Source organism: Manis javanica, chromosome 3 (assembly GCF_040802235.1).
Source record: "Manis javanica isolate MJ-LG chromosome 3, MJ_LKY, whole genome shotgun sequence".
NCBI classification, from domain to species: Eukaryota; Metazoa; Chordata; class Mammalia; order Pholidota; family Manidae; genus Manis; species Manis javanica.
Genome location: NC_133158.1, coordinates 469181 through 490309, shown reverse-complemented (window position 1 = coordinate 490309; position 21129 = coordinate 469181). Strand labels below are relative to the sequence as shown.

At 47.5% G+C, this 21129-nt stretch overlaps 1 protein-coding gene across 18 annotated transcripts in view; it reads left to right on the top strand.

Moving 5' to 3' along the window:
* The window catches only part of MAP4 (microtubule associated protein 4), a 176621-nt gene that overhangs the window by 121677 nt on the left and 33815 nt on the right, over window positions 1-21129 (top strand). For 11 of the 18 annotated variants that reach the window (XM_073230519.1, XM_073230520.1, XM_073230522.1 and 8 more), the window contains 6 exons: window positions 1700-1822; window positions 6636-6749; window positions 8834-8962; window positions 9536-10567; window positions 11239-11361; window positions 13347-16649. In XM_073230519.1, coding sequence (XP_073086620.1) covers window positions 1700-1822; window positions 6636-6749; window positions 8834-8962; window positions 9536-10567; window positions 11239-11361; window positions 13347-16649 — 4824 coding nt within the window. Of the gene's footprint in view, window positions 1-1699; window positions 1823-6635; window positions 6750-8833; window positions 8963-9535; window positions 10568-11238; window positions 11362-13346; window positions 16650-17806; window positions 19091-21129 lie in introns of those variants that run through there. The other 7 variants (XM_073230529.1, XM_073230530.1, XM_073230527.1 and 4 more) reach the window with 2 other exon arrangements.

Genomic DNA, 21129 nt, shown 5'->3' with positions numbered 1-21129 from the left:
CTGTATGGCCCCGGAAGATGACTGGTTAGCCAGAGATGGGTAAGATTCCTCAAGGGAGGAACAACCTAAGACAGGCACAGTCGCAGGGGGGCCATCAGGTGAGAAACTGGGGATCAACAGAGGTGAGGCTTACAACCTCACCCCCCTGTTTCGAGAGAAATCTTCTGCATCCGTGGATGTTTTGTTGCCCTTGTCTAGCTTGGATTAATACTTAGTCCACAGGCACACACCTGATCATCTACATTTGCTCTCTTACAGCACTAAACTATGCTTTCTATCTTTAACTTGCATTTACCTACCACTTCAGCATTTTACTTAAAAAAAACAAAAACAAAGGGGAAATGTGGGATTCACATATAAATCAAGTATAAAAATCAAATGAATAATTATAAAAAAATTAATATTAAATGTTTTTAATGTGATAAGTGAACTTGTTTTTCATTAAAATTTGTCTAATGCAAATGGTAATTATAGTTGTGTTGTAAGAGATTTGAATCTCTTCTGCATACAGATCTTCTGTTCGAGTTATGATTAGCAAATATTTTCTTCCAGTCTGTGAGACTTAACAATGGTATCTTTGAAAAGCCGACATTTAAAATTTTGATGATGTTGAATTTATTAGTTTTTTCTTTTGTGTTTTTACACTTTTGGTGACATGCTTCAGAAATCTTTGCCTAATCCAAGGTCACAGAGATTTTTCTCCTATGTTTTCTCCTACAGGTTTTTTTTTTTTTTTAAGTTTTAGCTCTTTGAATTTAGGTCTTTAATATATTTGAAGTTAGTTTTTGCATATGGTGTAAGTGTCCATTTGTTTCTTTATCATTTGTTGAAAAAAGCACCGCTTTCCCTGTTGAATTATGATAGTATCTTCACTATAATCCAGTTAACCACAACTGTGTGTCAGTTTGTTTCTGAACTCTGTTTTGTTTCATTTATCTAATGTGTGGTTTCTACCACACTGACTTGGTTGTTGTACATTTATAGTAACTTTTAAAATCAGGTAATGTACGCCCTCCAAGTTGCTTTTCTTGAGAATTGTTTTGCCTATTCTGTTCTTTGCATTTCCATATAAATTACGGAATGAGGTTGTTGATATGTTGAAAACATTGTGCTGGGATTTTTATTTTATTTTATGTTATTTTACTTATTTATTTATTTATTATTTTGGTATCATTAATCTTCAATTACATGAGGAACATTATGTTTACTAGACTCCCTCCATCACCAAGTCCCCCCCAACATACTCCATTGCAGTCATGTGGTGGGATTTTTTATTGTAATACCTTGAATCTATTGGTCATTTTGAGACCTGCCAATCTTAACAATATTGAGTTTTCCATTCATGAACATGGTATATCTCTCCATTTATTTAGGTGTAGCTTTTTTTGACTTCTAATGACTGAATGATTGGTTTTCACAAATTTGTCCAACTTTGTACCTGTTCTTTTGTGGAATAAAATTGCTAACCTTTTAATGTGTTTATAACCAGAAATCCTTCTGCAGTATTTTTAACCTTACAACAACCTTATGCTTATTTCCTTCTATCTCAAAATTAAAAAGAAAATGTTTCTTCAAAGGTACTAGCTAGTAGGTATGATTGTGTTATATTGCCCTCGCTGTAATTCCCTTAGAAACTCAACTTTAGTGGAGGAGAAAACTGTGGTTTCCTGTGACTTTTGTTTTATGTTTCTATTTGAAGGGTCTCTGACTGGATTCCTTGAGGAGAAAATGGCCTGTCAGGGACATCAGAACAGCCAGAACTGGGCAGAAAATACAAATTATTGCTTCGAACCTGTGCAAGTAGTGAGTCCTGTGCAGACTGGTAAGTGCAGGCTTGCCTGTTGGCTGCTGAATGTGGGCTGTGACATAAACACGAGAAAGCCACTGCCACACTCAGGCGAAACATTTTAGCCCAAGTGAAGCTCGTGAAGCACAACCAAGGTGTAAGTATTTTCCCTGAACACTTAGCTGACCCTTTCTCCTCTCTGTCCCTTCTGCTGAGGTACACGCCCTTTAGTTCTCTCCCCTTCAAAACCTGTTTTGAGAAAATTAGCTGAAATCGATATTCATTGAAGGTTAAATGATCAGTAGTATCTTAGAACCTTAATTCTTCCGAAGGAAACTTCCACAGTAGGGAGAGCGCCGTTTGTTAGGTTCCTGCTGTGGGCCAGGCCCAGGGCTTGGGCTCCACGCACCGTTACCTGTTTCCTACCTGTCTCTGCCAAGTGTGTGTCATCCTCATTTGACAGGAGAGAGAACTTAAGACTCAGACCTGATTTCTGTAAAATCCAAACTGATTCATAGAGACAGAAAGTGTATCTGCAGGCCTAGAGTGGAGCTGGTGGGAGGATGGATCGCCCGACGGCCTCGGGGACGCGGCGCTGTGCCTCGCTGTCGGTGTGAGCCAGGCGGGGGCTCCGTGTGTTTGTTCCGTTTCGGCTCCCGTTTTGCCGTCTAACTTGGAGGGAGCTCTCAGCTGGTTCCACACAAACAATATTCTGTACCAGTTACTTGTTATCCTAGATGTTTGGTAATTTTTGAAAACAGCTTTATTGAGATGTAATTCACATACCATAAATCTACCCATTTAGAGTGTACATTTCAGTATATTCACATATGTACAGTCAGTTTTAGAACATTTCATCACCTTTCAGAAAGACCCTGCACTCTTTAGATATCACTCCCTCTTCCTGTATCCACCCCACCCCTGACAACCACTAATCTCTTCTCTGTCCTTATAAATGTACATATTCTGGACATTTCATGTACATGGAGTCATAGAGGTCTTTGTGACTGGCTTTTTTTTTTTTTTTTTGTCTTAGCATGGTGTTTTCAAGTTCATGCATTTTGTGTCATGGATTAGGACTCATTCTTTTATGTGGACACGTAATTTCCATTGTGTGGACACAGCGTACTTATCAGTTGATGGACATTTGGGTTGTTTGCATTTTTTTTTATGCTGTTGTGAATAATGCTGTTTTAAACATTCGTGTACAAGTGTTTGTGTGGACATAGATTCTCATTTCTCTTGGGTATATACCTAGATTGGAATTGTTGATCATACTAGTCCCTCATCAGATTTATGACTTACAAATATTTTCTCTCATTTTTGTGGGTTGTCTTCTAATTTTCTTGATATGTCTTTTGATGCATAAAAGGTTTCAATTCTGATCAAGTCTAGTTTATCTAGTTTATCCTTTGTTGCTCCTGCTTTTGTGTCCTATCTGAGAATTCATTGCCGAATCCGAGGTCATGAAGATTGATCTTTATGGTTTCTTCTAAAAATTTTTTTTGTAATTTTAGCCCTTGTATTGAGGTCTGTGAGCCACTGTGAGTTGATTTTTGTGTATGGTGAGAGGTAGGGGTCCAAATTCATCCTTTTGTATGTGGGTATCTGTTGTCCCAGATCCATTTTTTGAAAAGACTGTTCTTTCCACATTGAATGGTCTTGTTGAAAAGTTGTTGACCACAGACATGTGGCTTTGCTTCTCAACTCTTAGCTCTCTCGCATTGATCTATTTCTCTGTCCTTACGCCAGGGTGACTCTGTCTGGCTACCCTTGCTTGGTGGAGAGTTTTGCAGTCGGGAAGTGTGAGTTTTCCTACTTTGCTCTTTTTCATGATTGTTCTGTCTGTGGTAGGTCCTTTGCAATTCCATATGAATTCTAGAATCCGCTTTCGGCTGGGTTTCTGATAGGAATTATGTTGAATCTGTAGATCGATTAGTGGAGTTTTGCCATTTTAACAATATTAAGCCTTCATCCATAAACATGGAATGTTTTTTCCATTTATTCACGTCTTATTTTTTTCAGCAGTTTTTAATTTCCAGAGTATAAATTTTATACTTCCTTTTGTAAAATTTATTCCTAATATTTTATTTCTTTTTGATGCTATGAATGAAATTGTTTCCTTAATTTCATTTTCAGATTGTTCATTGAAGGGATATAGATACATAATTGAGTTTTGTATATTGATCTTGTATTTTCTAACCTTGCTGAACTCATTAGTTCGAGTAGTTTTTCAGTACATTCCTTAGGATTTTCTATACTTAAGATCATGTCATTTATAAATAGTTTTATTTCTTCCTTTCCTATTCAGATGCCTTTTATTTCTTTTTCTTGCCTAGTTGTCCTGGCTAGAACCTTCAGCACTGTTAAGTAGAAGCGGTGAGAGCAGACATCCCTGTTTTGTTCCTATCTTAGGGGAAAGCATTCAGTCTTTCACCATTATCAGATTAAGGACAATCCTTCTATTCCTAATTAATTGAGTGTTTGATTTACCATGAAAGGGTGTTGGAGTTTGTCAAGTGGTTTTTCTGCATCTACTGAGATGATTGTGCCGTCTTACTTTTTGTTCTGTTGATATGTGTATGTATTACATTAATTGATTGTTGGATGTTAACCAACCTTGCATTCCTGGAATACATCCCATTTGGTCATGGTGTTTAATTAATTTTGTATGCTAGTACATATATAAACATATTTGTTGAGGATCCATATTCAGAAGAGGTATTGGTCTGCAATTTTCTTTTGTGGTGTCTTTGTCTAGTTTTGACATCAGGGTAATATTGGTCTCATAGTCTAAGTTGGGAAGCGTTCTCCCCTCTTCAATTTTTTGGGAAGAATTTATGATGAATTGTTGTTAATTCTTCCTTAAATGTTGAGTAGAATCCATCAGTGAAGTCATTTGGGTAGGGCTTTGCCCTGTGAGCGGTTTTGATTACTGATTCAAGTCAGGAGGAACAGGAGCCAGGAAGGGTCACTTGAAAGGAATGGCTGGTTTTGAGGTTGGAGAAAACCCTGAAGAGTATAGTGACTTTCAGGAAGCCAAGGGTGGTCGTCAGACTCTCAGATGGCTCCAGTAACGCCACCTCCTGGTGTCACCACCGTGCAGTCCCTCCCTCTCCGGGTGGCGACCTGTGCAGATGGTCTGCTTGCCTCGGCTGTCTCCTGAGGATGCAGCCTGGCTGGTGCCATGACAGCAACCTTGTGAGGTGCCCCAACCCATGGCAGTGGTGGTGGGGTGTACAGATCTTTGGGGATATTTCGCAGGCCAAGCTAGCTGGATTTTCTAATGAGTTGGATGTGGTATCTGAAGGAGAGAAGTCGGGATGATTCCAGCGTTTTGCCAGAAAGATAGGATGCCTTTGGAAAAGGGAGACTATAGGAGAAGCCGTCTGGGAAACATTATATTTTTCTTTATTTCATACATTGAGAGTTGGCGATTTGATTTAAAAGGTAGGAAGTAAGGAGAGGGGTCTAGATGGCTGGAGATAAAAATTGAGTGTCATTAATTTACAGAGGGAATTTAAACTAAAAGACGAGATGAGATCACTGGGTGGGGGGCGTCAGTAGAGAAAAGGTCTCCCTGCCACCAGTCTGCTCAGCTCTTCTGTTCTTAGCTTAAATATTAAGATGTTTCTTGGCACGAACTAAAATATAACCCTGTGCTGAATGTTCCCTGCCCTAACCGTACATGTCTCTGGGTTTCGAGAACACACAGGGTTTGCTATACTGCATTCAGCAAGTAAGAAAGTAATGCATAATGATAGAACTTTGTAGAAATCATCCATTTTCACAGGGGCTTTAGCAGGCCCCCATCCTAATGTGCCAGCCATGCCGTAGGTATTCTCATTGGTGGTTTAGGCACCCTGCTGTTCTCGGTGAAACCGTGGGAGGCAGAGAAGCAGCAGCCCCACACTGAGCAGGACTGGGGAGAGTGGCAGCAGTGTGGGGCCCCTCCACCTCCCGCAGCCCTGCAGTTGGCTCTCTGCCTGCCCACGCTCCCCAGTGCCATGCTCTCTCCAGGCCTGAAGTCCCTTATGGGGACAGGGGTGCCACTGCGCCAGAGCTCCAGGAGTGAGTGTTCACTCTAGGTCTGGGCTTTATGCAGCTGCTTCTGGCCACAGAGTGCCACAGGGAACTGAGTCCTGAGCCTTCACCGAGGAGCTGGTTGCAAGTGCAGGTTCTTAGGGCCCCGCAGTCCGTTTCACAAGGCTTCTGGTGGTGCAGATGTGTGCTAAATTTTGAGGTGGGCTTCTTCTTCGAGAGCAGAATTCGTGCTTGGCCCGATAGCTTTGCTCTTCTTTCATGAAAGAAGGTAAGGGTTTGCCTCATGTTCTGGGCGTCTTCATCCATGCCAGCTCCTCGGTCTGGAGGTATTCCTCCTCTCAGGGTCTGTCTACAAGCTGTGTGCCTGGCCTCCTTCAGACGGCTTTTGAATGCAGTTTTCTTCATGATGTCCACATGAAGTGAAAAAAAAATTTTTTTTTAATGATTTAAAATGAATGTCTGCAATGTAAGTATATTTTGAAAACTTAATTTTATCTGTGCTTTCACCTCTTCCTGTATCACAGAGGTGAACATTACTTGTGCTTTTAGTTCTGTAGTATTTCCCAGCTGTGTGATTTACATAATTAAATCTTGGAGACTGTGAGCTGATGTAGCATATCACAAGTGAATTAGTGGACATTTGTTGATCCTTACCGTGTTCAGTCACATATGGTCTCAGCTTCTTTACCATGCTGTTGACGACACACGGGTAACTAACCAGTACTCAGCATAGGCTGATGAGAAATGCTAACCTTTACAGTTGTATCCACTGGAAATGAGCTTTGAATGCCTTTCTTCATTCCAGATTCCTTTACGATGCACCATGATGTGGGCTTGGAAGATTTGCTCTCCCTCCCCAGTGGGGCAGCCACTCCTTCAGCATTTGCAGAGCAGAATGATGCCCTGAAAGACAGCATTGGTATGGCTTTTCCAACTGCATTTCCCTCTTAGCTCCAGACAAGTAGTGTAGCCCTTCATGAACCACCTTTGCAGTTAACCTCTGGGGAATGTCATGTTTAGGGGCTCTGGCTGTGATGGAGCTCTTTTTATAGTCCAGGAGAGAATTCAGTCTGTGTGTTCACCTCCTCTCCTGGGATCTTGAACCCTATATCCTAGTGGCAGATTTGATCTCCGCATTTTGCTAGCTCCTGGCCTTGGGCAAGTCATGTCCTCCTTTGTAGAAATCAACTTACGTTTCTTCATCTATAAAATGGGGCGAACACTAGTTTCTACCCTAAAGGTGTGGTGATGATTAAATAAAATTATGTGAAAGCACTTTGCATAGTGTGAGGTACATATAAACATTAAACAGATACTGGCTATCGATTAGTCGTATCCTCATTCCTGGTTTTGTATAATTTAACACGAATGTGGCCAGGGCACTGTAGGGCAGACAAGATTCTACCTCCACCCATTTTAGGTTTTCAGCTGAGACTCTAACAGAAAAGACAGATTAATAAGAGAAGACAGAACAAACCAAGTTCATCAATGCATGCAGCATACATCACATGGGGGAAAGTAACTCAGAGGGGTAACCTAGAACTTTGGTTTGCATAGCGTCTTCAGCAAACAACAGTGTGTTTGCAGAGAAGTGACGGGCCAAAGGAAATCGGTGTTAGGCTTCTGAGGGCGGCATGCTGTGGGGGGATCGGGTGGGCAGGGAGTTCCTCTGGTGCTGTCTCTGGGTTAATAAGAGGCTGTCTCCAGTAAAAGGAGAACTAATATCCTGCCCTTACGCAGAAATGGGGAGCTTTGTCTGGGTTTGCTGTGTCTTAATTGCCTTTAGCTCAAAACAGTTTTTATACCAAGGAAGCATACGTTGGAGTGACAAATTCTGGTTTCCTTTCATGCCCATCAGCAGTAAGTCCCACTCGAAACAGTGCATATCATTTTGTATTTGGAAAGGTCCTGGTTCATGATGCATTTCTTTTATACTTTTCTCTGAACTCAAGATCTCCTGGGGTTACATGAGTCGGCTTGGATGCCTCCTGGTCTCCTGTGCCTTTGGCTTTGACTCTGACCCCTGTCTTCCAGCTTTCGAGCTGGGGAGTCACTTAGCTGCCCTTCTTTCTTCACACATCCTTCTCCTCTTCCTTCCTCCCCTGCTCTGCCAGGGTTGGCCCCTGTCCCTCACGCCTGGGCTGCCTCGGTACTCACGGCCTCCGGCCCCCTTTGTGACTCCATCTCCAGTGTCCCTGCTGTGTGGCCACCTGAGTCCCTGGCCTGTGTTCATCATCTCATTTTCATGATTAAAACCTTTGGACACTTTTTCTTCTTTCTTGTCAAGGGTTAATTCCCCTGGTATTCAAGGTCTTTTTGAATCTCGGAAAGTTTCCCTGTGCTCAGTGCTTCCCATCCTTGATGGATGGCCCTCTCCTTGCCGGCTGCCTGTGCGCTCCCTCTGAAGTCTTGGGGGCCCCCTGGCCGCTTTAGGCCCCTGAAGCACGTGCTCCACGCTGTGCGGTCCGCCTTGCCCGATCTGTCTGGCTTGCCTCTCCAGATAAATCGTGACCATCGTGGTGGCGAGGAGCATGCAGTGTTCAATCTCCTGCCAAGTCTGGGAGAGAACAGCGTAAGAGCGATCCTTTCCTGTCTTTTTCTTCGTGATTCACGAAGCGTTTTCACAGAGCTGTCTTCTAGGGTCGGAGAGGGAGTCTTGGTCGGTCTCGCCTCGCAGATCAGGAGGTCAAAGCACACGACTCCTTGGCGGGCGCCACGCTATAGGGGCTGTGATCTGGAGCTGCAGCCTAGGTTGGCGCTTTTGATCCTTAGGGTGCAGGAGGTGCCAGTCAGGGATGATCAGCGGCACTGTGGCCTGTTAACTGCCAACCAGAATCTGAAGAATGCCAGCACTTTTTACTTTAAAACTTCCTTGTTTCGTAGTCATTGGTCCTCAGGTCTGTGTGTTTATGGCGATATATAACAATGATTTTAGATACCAAATGCCTTTTTTCCAATGTTGACTGAGTTTAAAAAATGTGTCTTGTTGTGTTTCAATGCCAGGTCTGTTTCCCTGCGATGCACTTGTGGCTCCTGTGGCTCCAGGGTGGCCGGGGGAGGCCCCGGACCCCCCTCACTTGGAACCCCGTGTTCGCACAGGGTCGGTCACACAGCCCCCGCAGCCCGCAGCAGGTAAAGTGTCAGACCCTTCTAACCGCTGCTGCTTGCAGCCAGTAGTCCGTATGAATCATCACACTGACTTCCTAGCTGTGTTGGTACAGCGGTAGAAACGTTTTAGTACTAACACAAATGTTTTTAAACTTTACTGATTGACAGCTGGAGGAATTATGTTGTAGTGGAAATCCACGTGGAATTAATGGGCAGAGAAAACCCCTTTGTCCTTGGTGCAGATTAAGGGCTGGCTGCCCCATGTCCTGTGGGCCCCGCTGTGCAGGTTTAGAGGGCTGGGTCTCCTTGATGTTCTGCAGGTCCCGTTCTGACGCTAACTTTGTGCCTGTGTTTATTTGTTTGTTTATTTTAACATGTGTTTTTTCCCCTCTTGTTTGCATTTCCTCCACCACTATCTGTTGTCCTAGTTCCCTGTTCTACTGAATTTTGGGACTGTCAGTGAGTAGGCACAGTACATTAACTGGATAGCTTCTTAGTTATGTTTAGGGTGTCATGGTCGCAAAAGCCAGATACTCCTGTGTCCTAACCAAGTAGCAGACAGTGATGGGTCCTAACCCTCCTACTTGCCTCCCTTAGAGCCGGCCAAGGCAGTAGAGATGGCGCCTGCAGAAGCGTTGGCCATAGCAGTAGGGCTGAAGGCTGTGGATATGGCACCAGCCAGAGGTTCAGTGCTGGCCCAGGCCAAGGATGTGGCACCCGCCTCAGAAACAGATGTGGCATTAGCTGAAGACATGGGACCATGTGCCAAATCAGATGTTGCTCTGGCCAAGGACATGGAATCATCCATCACATCAGATGCGGCCCTAGTCAAGGGCGTGTTACTGCCCACTGCAGCAGAGGAAGCCCCAGCCAAGGATGTAATAGTTTTGACAGAAACCGAGAGGACACCAGCTGAGGGCATGGTACCACCCACAGACAGAGAGCTGGTCCAAGCCGAGGGCACAGCTTCACACTCAGAAACGGAGGAATCCCTGGCTGAGGATGTTGTGTCATCCACAGAAATAGCGTCAGCCAGGGAGGTGGCCTTGTCCTTAGATACAGAACTGGCCCTGACCAGGGACATGGCTCCGTCCCCTGGGACAGAGGTGGCCCTGGGCAAGGACATGGCTCTGCCCCCAGAGACAGAAGTGACACCAGTCAAGGATGTGGCTCTGCCCCCAGAGACAGAAGTGACACCAGTCATGGATGTGGCTCTGCACCCTGGAACAGAAATGACACCAGTCAAGGACATAGCTCCACCCCCTGGGACAGAGGTGGCTCTGGGCAAGGACATGGCTCTGCCCCCTGGGACAGAAGTGACACCAGTCAAGGACATGGCTCCGCCCCCTGGGACAGAAGTGACACCAGTCAAGGACATGGCTCCACCCCCAGAAATAGAGATGGCCCTGGGCAAGGATGTGGCTCTGCCTGTTGGAACGGAGGTAGCCCTGGGCAGTGATGATATTCCAGCTAAGGAAGTTGTGCCACCCTCAGAAACAGAGGTGGCACCAGTTCCAGTGAAGGATATGGAAACTGCTCAGATGCAGGAAGAGATACATGAGGACTCCCAGTTAGACTCTCTCCAGGATGCGGGACCGTCAGTGGCGCCTGCATTCATGATCCCACCAGGTATGGGCCTATTCCTGTCGACTGGGCTGTGGTCAGGGGTGAGTGTCATGCCAGGTGAAGTGCAGACGGTCACACTGGACATTGCCAGTCTGTACACGCGCCTGCTCTCCTGGACAGCTCTTTGCCACCTTCGCCCTCCTGTTACCTCCAGCACCTTTTCCGTCTGTATTTCCATGTTCTCTGCCCATCTTCCCGATTTCTTTGTAGATAATTGAAGCAATAAAAGAGAACACTCACAGACTGGCGCCCCCTGACCTGTGCGGCCCCTTGCGTCCTTACGGCGATGCTCTGCCTCCCTCCTCGCGGCATGAGTGAGCTGTCCCAGCTTCGGGGAGGCTCGCCCCTCTGTTCTGCACCAGACCCCTTCTCCTCCTGTCTGCTTACGTATAGTGCCCCAGCCGTTCTCTTCTTTCTTGGCTCTAACCAGTTTTTCCCCCTTTCCATTGATCATACAACATACAAACATTTGTTATTTTTCCCATTTATTAAATATAAAACAAAACCCTCTCAACTCCGCCTTCCAGCCACCACTCCATTTCTCTGCTGCACTCATAGCAGTGTCCCTCATCTCTCATCCCTCAGAACTATTCCTGTCTCCAATTCCAGAAGGTGGATAAATAGCTGAAATAGTGCTTCTCTAAAACTTGTGTGGTTTTCACCATTACCTTTAGAACCTGTCATATCCACGGGCCAGAAGTACAGCTTGCCAGCAGATGAGGATTCTGCATTACCGAAGTTAGTGGAAAAGAAACCACCTGGTGGCCAGCCGTGGGAGCTGTCTTCTGAGACTGCAGGTGATGAGGAGGACAGTGGGCTCTTTGAAGCACTTCATGGGGTGTGGGAGGTTGGTGCGGGCCGATACCATCCTGGTGCACGGTGGTAATCAGCAGTATTCTTTATGAAGTCAGTTTTCTTTCTTAGAATTTGTCTTGTTTAGGCAGAAAGTAAATTTGTTTTACTTTGTCACCTTTAAAGTTATCACTGCATCAACTTAGGACACCTAAATTTCCGTCCATCTGAGCTGCTCGCTCTTCTGTCCTGTATGGTCTTAGGCCAGTTATTTAACTTTCCTACACCTCCACCTACTAAGCTGTAAGGGGAATGCACTGGCCGAGTGTGCTGTACACCTGTGCTGGTCGCAGGAGCTCCGTGGCCCAGCAGCACCTGTGTTCCTGGGGGTGTTAGAAATGCGGCATCTCGGCTCCACCTCAGACCTTCAGAATCACGATACACATTTTAACAGGCTCAGTTCATCGTCACGTACGTTAAGCTTTGAGAGGCACTGCCTCAAGCTGTTTTCCAAATTAAAGTTCGATTAGTCAGTGAACTTTAAGATACCAAGGTTTGGATGGTAACCCAGAAACGTGTGTATGATCATTAGCTTAATGACTCTGCTTGCTCTTTGGTGGCCGTAGTGAGAATGTGAGCTGCAGGGCAGGGGCCACGACTCAGATCGCTTAGGATCTCTAGTGCTCTGCACAGTTATGGCACCAGTTAGGAACTAAATAAATGTTTGAGTTTTTTAAAATGCTGTTTTAGTGACTCAACATATCAATAAAGCTTCATTAAGTCCTTATTTTCCTCAAATTATACTATGTTGAGACAGACAGAATTTAAGTCGGGCCTTTCCCCTTGTGTTGCTGTGTTACAGCCTGGATGGCAAGAAAAGTTCCCAGGCATGAACTCTGAAACCAAGGATTTATTTTATAATAATCGAGTAAAATAGTATTAAAGAATGGCAGCAAATAGCTGCTGTCTAATTGCCATATTAAATGTCATAAATGCTGTGCGGTGCTGAGCCTGGCAATTTTTTGAGAGAAACAATAGTTAACCTGAGGTGTGAAATGAAGGGTAGGATTGGGGGCTATTGGAGGGGTGAGGCCAAGGACAGAGGTGCTGTTTAAGTATTTGGTGCTCTCTGCGGTCATTCATCGGGTCAGGCCTACTGCTGCCCCCTCCAGCATCCCAGACCCATACTTCATTGGCACGGAGGCAGGAGGCTGGACCAGTCGGCCTCCTGAATCTCAGTGAGGGTCCTTATTCTGACTGTGTATTTCTTTGCCCTACTTAACATTGTGTATATTTCTCTGTCTTTTGGGAGGCATATTCAGGAACAGAACATTGAGATCCAACACATTTGTCTTGCAAAGTAGGAGGCTCTCTGTGATTCTGGAATGACGAGAATTTTTCTCTGGCCAAAATATGACTTCAGGGTCTTTTTTCTCTTTTTTCTTTTAATTCCCCCCAGTTGCATAAGTCTGGCCCTCTTGTCTGTTTCCCAGAATTGATCTGGTTAATACGACAAGTAATTAGTATAATGTTGGTGACACGCTCTTAGAGTTGTAAATTTGATCCAAAATCCATATATATTTCATTCAATTAATTAATGTCACCAAAAAGATGGGAACTTACCATCTTATTGCAAAATTGTGAATTATGTACCTAGTAAAAGTAATGACAGTGTAAGTATGAGATTTATAGGCACTAAGTGCCTATTATAAAAATTAGAAGATCTGTTTGAATTTCTTTTCTCAAGTTGAAAATATTTTATAAATGTGTTAAAAAAAAATCTTTACCGGAGATGATGATCTTTGTTGAATAAATATTTGCTGATCCCAGTTAAGGATGAGAAATGTTTTGGGAAAAACTATTTTCCTAAATGAATTAGTACATCAGTTGGTGAAAATAGACTACTTAAATGAGTCACTGAGTGGACTTTTTAAAGGAGCAATAACAAGGAGTTTTTGTTTGGAATTTTGGCCAACTTCCTGTATTGCAGGTGTCTCTCCCCTACGAGCCAGACCAGGGTGCAGACCCAGTGACCGCAGGTCTGCTTGGCCCGGGCCTGCCGGGGTTCCTCCAGAGCTGCCAGGAGGCTCTTCTCCACAGAAGACCCTCGACCCTGGCCTGGGCCCCTGCCCTGTGCCTGCGCCGGCCCGGCCCCCTGGCTTGTCTTCCCGTGGGGGGGCCGGGGGCCAAGGGAGGATGGTTCCCATTGACTTTCTTGAGCCCCAGCGGGATCTGGGCAGGGAGGCCTGGGAGACGGAGAGCGTGCCAGCGATGATGAAGAAGAAGAGGAAGAAACCAAAGCAAAAGAGATACTCTCAGCCCCGGACTGGGCGGCTTTGGGATGAGGACAAGGACAGGGCAGGCGAGCCCCAAGGCCATCCCCCTGTGGCTGACCCGCGGAGATCCGGTGCTCTCCCTAGCCAGCCTGCCGCTGTGGGCACGGAGTGTGCGTCTGCACCCAGAGAAAACGTGAGGAAAGGATGTGCAAGTGGCCCCCGAGCAGCAAGGCAGGCAGCTGAAGACTTTGTCTCAGGAAGTCTCAGTGTCTCCCTGGGTCCTTTGGAAGAACCCCCCAAAACTGCAGCAAATCCTCAGCCTAAGCTGAGCATGGAGGCAGAGGTCAAGGGTGACAAGTCAGTCCAGCAGGACCGAGACAAGAAATCGCTCCAGCAGGATGAATGCAGACCACAGCCTGTGCCCCCACTGCAGCCTCCCGTGGGTGAGAGCCAGGCCCTCGGCCCCCTCACTCAGAAAGGACCCCCGGCAGAAGCCTCTGCACACGCAGAAGTCCCTCTGGAAGCCAGAGCCAAAACGGACTGCCCTCCTGTCTTGGACCAAGAGGCTTTGGATGGAGTTTCAAAAGCCACTGCAGCAAAAGAGCTGCCTGATTTGATGCCCACTTTGCGAGCGAGCAGCCCTGTAGGAAGCAGTGCAGAGCAAGGGAGTGGCAGACAGAAAATGACCGAGTTGCAGAACAGCAAACGCAGAGGGCTTCCTGAAGGAGCTGAAGAGGCTCAAGAACTAAGCATCAGGAAAGCTCTTCCTGAGCACAGACTCACGAGCACCTGTGTGTCTGAGCAGCTACAGGGCAGGGTGTTGGCTCAGGACCCTGGGCCTATGGGCAGGCCCTTCCAGGGGATGACAGCAGGTGGCAGAAGCAGGAAGGGAAGGGGAAGTCCCAGGCAGGTAGGAGCAAGGTCCGAGCCACTGTCTTCTCCGGACAGCCAGAGGGACGGCAGAGCTGCTCTTGGGCCCAGTGAGCTGGCCCCTGGACACGAGAGAATGACACCTGGGGACAGGAGCCCGAACCTGGAGCTGGGGCTGGGCCAGGTCGAGCAGCCAGGGGCGGAGGTGCATCGCTCCGAGGGGGCAGCGGGGGCCAGGGCACTGCAGGAGCTGGCTGCCCAGCCCGGGGCGGCAGGCGCCTTACAGGCACCAGTTCCTCTGGGAAGCATGTCAGGCGTCACTCGGACCTCCAGTGCTAGAACAGGAAGTGGAGTCTTAGCCACAGACACGGGTGTCAGGGACCAGAGTGCAGGAGGAACATGTCCTTGGGTGGGTTGTGAGACGGCCTCCTGGGTTTCTGAAAAGCCTAAGAAACGAAGCAGTGAAGGCAAAAACAAAAAGTTTAAAAACAATTATTCGACACAGCCTGCTAGAATGGAGAGCAAAGGAGAAATCCTCAGCCCGTCTTCTGTAGGGAAGGGTGGAGACGCAGGTCATACCTCCCACCCAGACAGGGAATTCGGGCTCACTTTCCCCCAAAGTCAAGATCCTTTGTTTTCTCGTTCACCAGGTACCCCCGTAGTGGAGCTGGGTGGTGGGAAGGGCAGCCTTGGTGAGGGAGATGGTTCAGAGCTTGAGGCCCTTGGCAGGAACAAGGATTCTGCTGCTTTTGAACCAGCTGTCACGGTGATGGGTGTGAGCCGCCAAGATCCAGTCCAGGGGGTGACACTTGTCCCTTCAGTCCCGTCTGCAGAGAATAAGGCTGGTGCAGCCACAGGGCACACCGGAGTGGTCGAGCAACCAAATGACAGCAGTGATGGTGGAAAAAGTAAAATGGTTCAAAGTAGCTTTTCTGAAAAGCACATTCTAGGAAATAAGAGAGATGCAACAAAAATACATGTTCCCATGGAAACCAGAGGGGACCCCGCAAGTGAAGGAGTCAGATATGTGGATGAAAATAGAAATATTACATTCACCTGCCCCAGAACACCACTGGGGGTGATGAGTGAGGCAGGCCCTTTAGAGGCGGCAGGGTCAGCAGCCTGTGAACTACCCACCCCTGCTCCTCAGGTAGTAAAGGAGGGTGATTCTTTTGCAGACACCTTGGCAGGAAGTAGGCAAGAGGCTGCCCAGGCCCACATTTCCCAACAGTCAGTGACAGACAATTGCAGCAAAGATGGAGGCCCAGGTCGAGACCAGCCCAAGGCTCCCAGTGCTTTTCTGCCCTCTGCACACACAGGAGGGGTTGCTTGTGCTCTTCCAGCATCCGTAGAAACGGGGCATGGCCGCAGAGATAGGAAATGTGGGCTTGCTGGTCCCACAAGAAGTGGAGCTGGGGTGGATGGGGGTCAGGGGGCAGGAGAGTCTGAGTCGGAGCCCAGGGGTGCGTTAGGAGAGAACAGCACAGAGCTGGCAGGGGCGGGTGCCCTGCCTTCTGGGGAGCCCGAGGAGGACCGGAGCCTACCTGGTGAGGTCAGAGTCCCAGGGGCATGTGCAGAGGGGAGGCATTTTACAACATTTCCTGTAAACCAAAAGAAAGAGTCTGAGGAAGATTCTGCTCCAGTTAAAATTCCTGACTTGCCGGGCGACAACGCACAAGAGCCCGGTTTCTGTGAGGACCTGCATGCTGAAGACAGAGGCCCCAGGGGCCCAGGCAGTTTGAGTGAGGACGTGGGTCTGTCCCTTTTGCCTCCAGAAAGCAGAAAGGATAAATTGGAAGAAATGAGTGTGGCTTCTAAAACCGCAGAATGGGAGTACACTTCCTTGGCAGCACCAGAACTCCAGGCCGATTGCTTAGGTGGCAAAGCAACAGCCGCTCGGTCCAGGGTGGCAGATGAGTCAGTGGGGACTGCTTCCCAGGGTCCTGGGCACCCAGAACCCAATGATCAGATCTTGGAGGCACCTCAGGAAATGACAGAACCACCTGACCGGAAGGCTGTGGGAGAAGGGAGGAAGGAAGAACCTGTGAAGGGTTACATGAGGCCCACCAAGGCCCGAGGACTCGCTGCGCCCCCGCCGAAGTCTGCGCTCCAGGAACGGGAGAGGTCCAAGACCCTCCGGCCCAGCGGTATGAGCCTGCCGTGGGGACGTGTGTGCGCGTGTGGCTCTGAGTCAGCACCAAAAAGGCAAAGAGCTTGTGCTTTGGTCCAGACTCAAATCGTCCTTGTTAATCATTGGCCTGTTGGCATGGAATGCGTAACCGCTAACTGTGTGTTTCTGTCTGGGGCCCGGCTTGGGGAGCCTGGTGGCAGGGCCGCACGCCTCTTTACCTAGCACCTAACTCTCAGTTTGAGGGGAATTGAATTTCCGTTGTTTAGCAGAAGGCCTATCACCATCCACTGTTCTTAATTTTTTAAAAAAGTATGCCCCTTATGTGTAAAGTTTAGAGCCAGATTTGAATCATTGTTTTGCATAAGCATTCACAGGAGGGAAGAAGACATTGCATGTTCCGTTGCGTGGGTATTTTTTTTGTCAGGATATGTATGTAGCTTGTGCTGGTGGGACTAAATCCCCAAATTGCTTTTGGGTTAAATGAAAATGGTCTGCCCCTTAAGAGGAAAGGTAGCCTCCAGCCCACACTGTGGGCACGGACTTTGGTTCTGGCGGAGAATGGCATCTCAGTGATGCAGTTGTCTCTCTCACCAGTTTGCTCACGGCCCTTGGCCCACAGCTGTATGTGGGGTGCTGTTTCGGGCATAGTCTGTGGCCATGAAATAGTCAACATCCACTGGCAAGTATACAGAACTTACTTGTGGGATTCCTCATAATTTGACCCTTTTTGGTCCTGACCAGTTTAGTAGTTGGAATGTGGTTCAGAAAGATAATTCCTTTAGGATTTAGACATTTTAGCCTTTTTTGCACCCCCACTGAAAAGTATACATCTAATCCTGGCTTCCTTGAGCCTAACCTCCAAAAGATGTTTCCTGGGCTTTGAGGTTTCCACAGCCTACAAATGATGCTATTTCTTCGTCACTGTTTCCCAGCTTGCATGATGCAGCTACTAACTCCAGAAATAAAAAACACCGGTTGGCCTTGGTCGCTGGCTAGGAAGCAGCTTCATCATGGGGGTTGTTCTGCATGATATGGGCCTGTTCTGGGCAAAGCCTGTGCTATGCATGAATTTGTGCCCGGTAAGGACTATGTGCTCTATGAGTAGATAATAGTAACGGGTATTACTTGCCTGAGAAAGTCTCATCTTTTCTGTTTTTATCTTCCTTCCATTAGCTACCAGTTGCCAAGGCAGAAAATGAAGTCGTTTGTGGAGGGTCCCCCTGTAGCTCGGGATCGATCGTTATATGGGGGGACATGCAGAGCTGAGATCTTCAGCGTCCTATCCAGTTGTTGAGCTTTAGTGTCTAGACCGGTTCTTTATTTCTACTATTTTATGAAGGGTAATGGACATTTTCCAATCTGAGCAAATCTGTTTCTTTTTGCTCAGTATTCCTGTGGAAATGTAGAGAGGATCTGTTCTGATTCTTGAGAAGCAAGGCAGATCCTTGTTCTAGGTCCTCTGGGGCCCTGCCTTGGCCAGGCCAGGCTCAGAGACTGTGTCAGGAGGGGCCTCACAGGGCGACTCAGGAGTGGGGGATGAATTTTGGCCAAAAGTCATTGTTTCTTCTCTAAATTCTGTCACACCTTTTCCCTAAGGACAACCTAAAATTTTTTTTACTGACTTCTAAATGGGTTAATGCATTCCTGTGGTCCAAAGGTTGTGCAGTAAAATGTAAGCCTGCCTCACTCCATCACCAGTGTTCTGTGTGTCGCAGATCCTTCCGGACGATCTGTGTGTCCTGATTTCATATGAATGAGGCATACCATACATACCGATGTGTGCCTTGGTTTGTGCACTGACAGTCGTGTGAGAGATCGTTCCAGAGCAGCGCAGAGAAAGAGGCCGTCTCCTCATTAACCGCCATGTGGCATTTTGTTTTGTGGACACACCCTCATGTATTTTACCACTTCCCTATTGGTAGACATTTAGGTGTTTTCCAGTTTTTCTCTGTTAGAAACTGGTTGCACAGACTGCCATGGTCTCTACAGGGCATCGTGCTTGTATGCGTGCTCTGCAGTGGGAGGCGGCTGGCGCAGGGCCTCTGGTTTGCAGGGCACGCGTCTGTGGCCCGGTCTGTGGCCTGCCAGGCGCTGCCCACTGTCCCCAGGGGGCCAAGAATGTGCCTCTGCTCTTCCTCCACTGCCGTGATTTTTAAACTGTGGTTGCTGATTGATTGGGTGAAGAATAGTTTCTTGTCACAGATTTATTTTGTGTTTTGCTTATATAATGACTTCCTTGCATATTACAAGTTTGCAGCAGCCATCCCTACACTGAGCTTACAGGAATATATTTTCTTGTGTTAATTTTAATTTTTCCCGTTTTGCATCTTTGCTCAGCCTGAAATCTGCTTATTTGTTTTGTGTGTGCATGTGAGCTGTGTGGTCACGTGTCACCCACCTCTTCCTGAGATGCCATCTTTGTCAAGCTCTTTATTTCTGTTTGTATTTGGTCTGGTTGTTGGTTTTCTTTTCTGATCCCTTGGTCTTTCCACTCGGACTTTAGTAGCACAACAAGGCCTAGCTGTAGATTAGTACTACATTAATAATAAATTTTGATATCGAACTGGTCTACCCCACCCTTCACCCTAGCAACTCTTTTTCAGAGCTTCATGACTGTTCTCGCTTATTATTATAAAAATGAAAACTGACTCATATAGTTTTGAAAAAAACAAAAACAAAAATGCAGTGAATCGTTTTCTTGGAATCACAGTTAACGTATAGTTGACCCTAGGGAGAGTTGATGTCTGCGGTGTCGAGCTTTTCTATCCAACAGGATAGCAATGTGCTTGCTCAGTAACACCACGTGTCTCAGCGTGTGCGTCTGGTCTCTCACGGATACATTGATGTTCTCTTCAGGCAGATCTTGTTTATTTCCTGTAGGGCTTGTTCCACATGTCTAGGAAATGGGAGAACATGCAGACACAGAGATTCAGGCGGGCCTGGGGCTCTGAGGCAGGGGCCTGATGGAGCGGGGAGGGTGAGGTTTGTGAGGGAACTAGGCGGGCTGGCCCCGATACGCAGCCGCAGCTGGGCATCTGGCCCACACACCGGCCAGGCAGCCTCTGGACCTGCATCACCGTGCTTCGCTTTGCTCTTCCGTTCGGTTGTTCATCAACCGCTCTGCCCCACGCATCCAGTCCTCGTTTGGCCCGTGTCACGTGGTGTTACCCAGGGCTCTGAGTGTCCAAACAGTAAAAATTTTGTTAGTGGTGTTCATAAAAGTAATAGCAGACACCAGTCCTGGAGTGCCTGTTGCGTGCCTCGACTTGAGGTGGACACAGGCTACATTGTCGGGGCCTCTCCCAGGTGGGGCCCTGGGGGACCTCCCTGGCTTGGTCCACAGATGGTTAAGTGGCAGGGATGGAATTTGCACCTAGTGCTTCTGACTTGAAGACCTATGCTGCCTCATTGTTATCCCTGAGGAACCAGCCAGAAGTTTTACAAAAAGGTAAAGGTCGGCAATTAGTGATTATGTATTTTATTTCAACATCTAAGCATTAACTAAGCCCTTTTCTAGGTAGAGAGATGGAAGCATGTTGTGAGGGCATAAACTGAGTTGGAGGCTTGTTTGGGGTGAGCCTGTCCGCCCTCCTCTCCAGCAGGGGCTGTGCTGGTGGGTCCCCTGTCCTCCCTGACCCCAGCGTGGAGCCCACACTGCTCGGTACCTGATGGCAGCTTTTGAGTCATGAATGAATTCCCTTTTGCTTTGGAAGTAGGGGGAGTGAATGTACTGCCAGGGTCCCTCCAGCTGGCAGTCTCCTCTGCTGCTTTGTCTGAAGTCCATGGGGCCTGAAGGAGGAGGCTTCTGTGCACGTGGCGCCTGGTGCTCTCGGCTGGGAAGACCAAAGCCCTTGAGGGAGTCTGAGCTCCACCTGTCGGAGGGGCTCCTGGTGGGGCCGGTTTCTGTGAAGGCGAGGGCGAGGGTGAGGGGTGGGCCGTGGGCGCCGCGGAGGCCAAGGACAGCTGGGAGTGATGTGAGTTTGGAGGGTTGTGCTGGCCCTGCAGACGGGCCCTCCCTTTGCAGGCTGAGAGCCTGCTCTCTTTGTTCCCGAGCTTCGTTTCTTTGTCTCTAATGTGCTGAAGCCCATCAACTGTCTTTGACAGCCAGGAATGTCAGTTTGTGGTAGAAATCCCTTAGTGTGAAACTTGCAGTAATTCATGAATGCAAAATCCTAACATTTTCAAGGCATAGTACACACAGAGAACATGCTCAGCAGATGAAAACCGTTTGTAATCTCAAGCTGGCTGTGGTTCTACCGCTGGAGGAGCACGCAGTCGTTCCTCTTTTTTCTAACTGCATGGCTGTGCAGCCCTTCGCTTCCCACCATCTTCCCCAGCCCTCACGCTCTCTGGCCTTGGCTCTTCTTACTAGATGTATGCTGATGAGAGCTACTGGGAAGCTCTGTGTGCCACACAGCCAAATAATAGTAGCCGTTCACGGAAACACGCTGTGTGCCCAGCACCGCCTTAATCTCTGCTCGGTTCTCAGTCGGCCC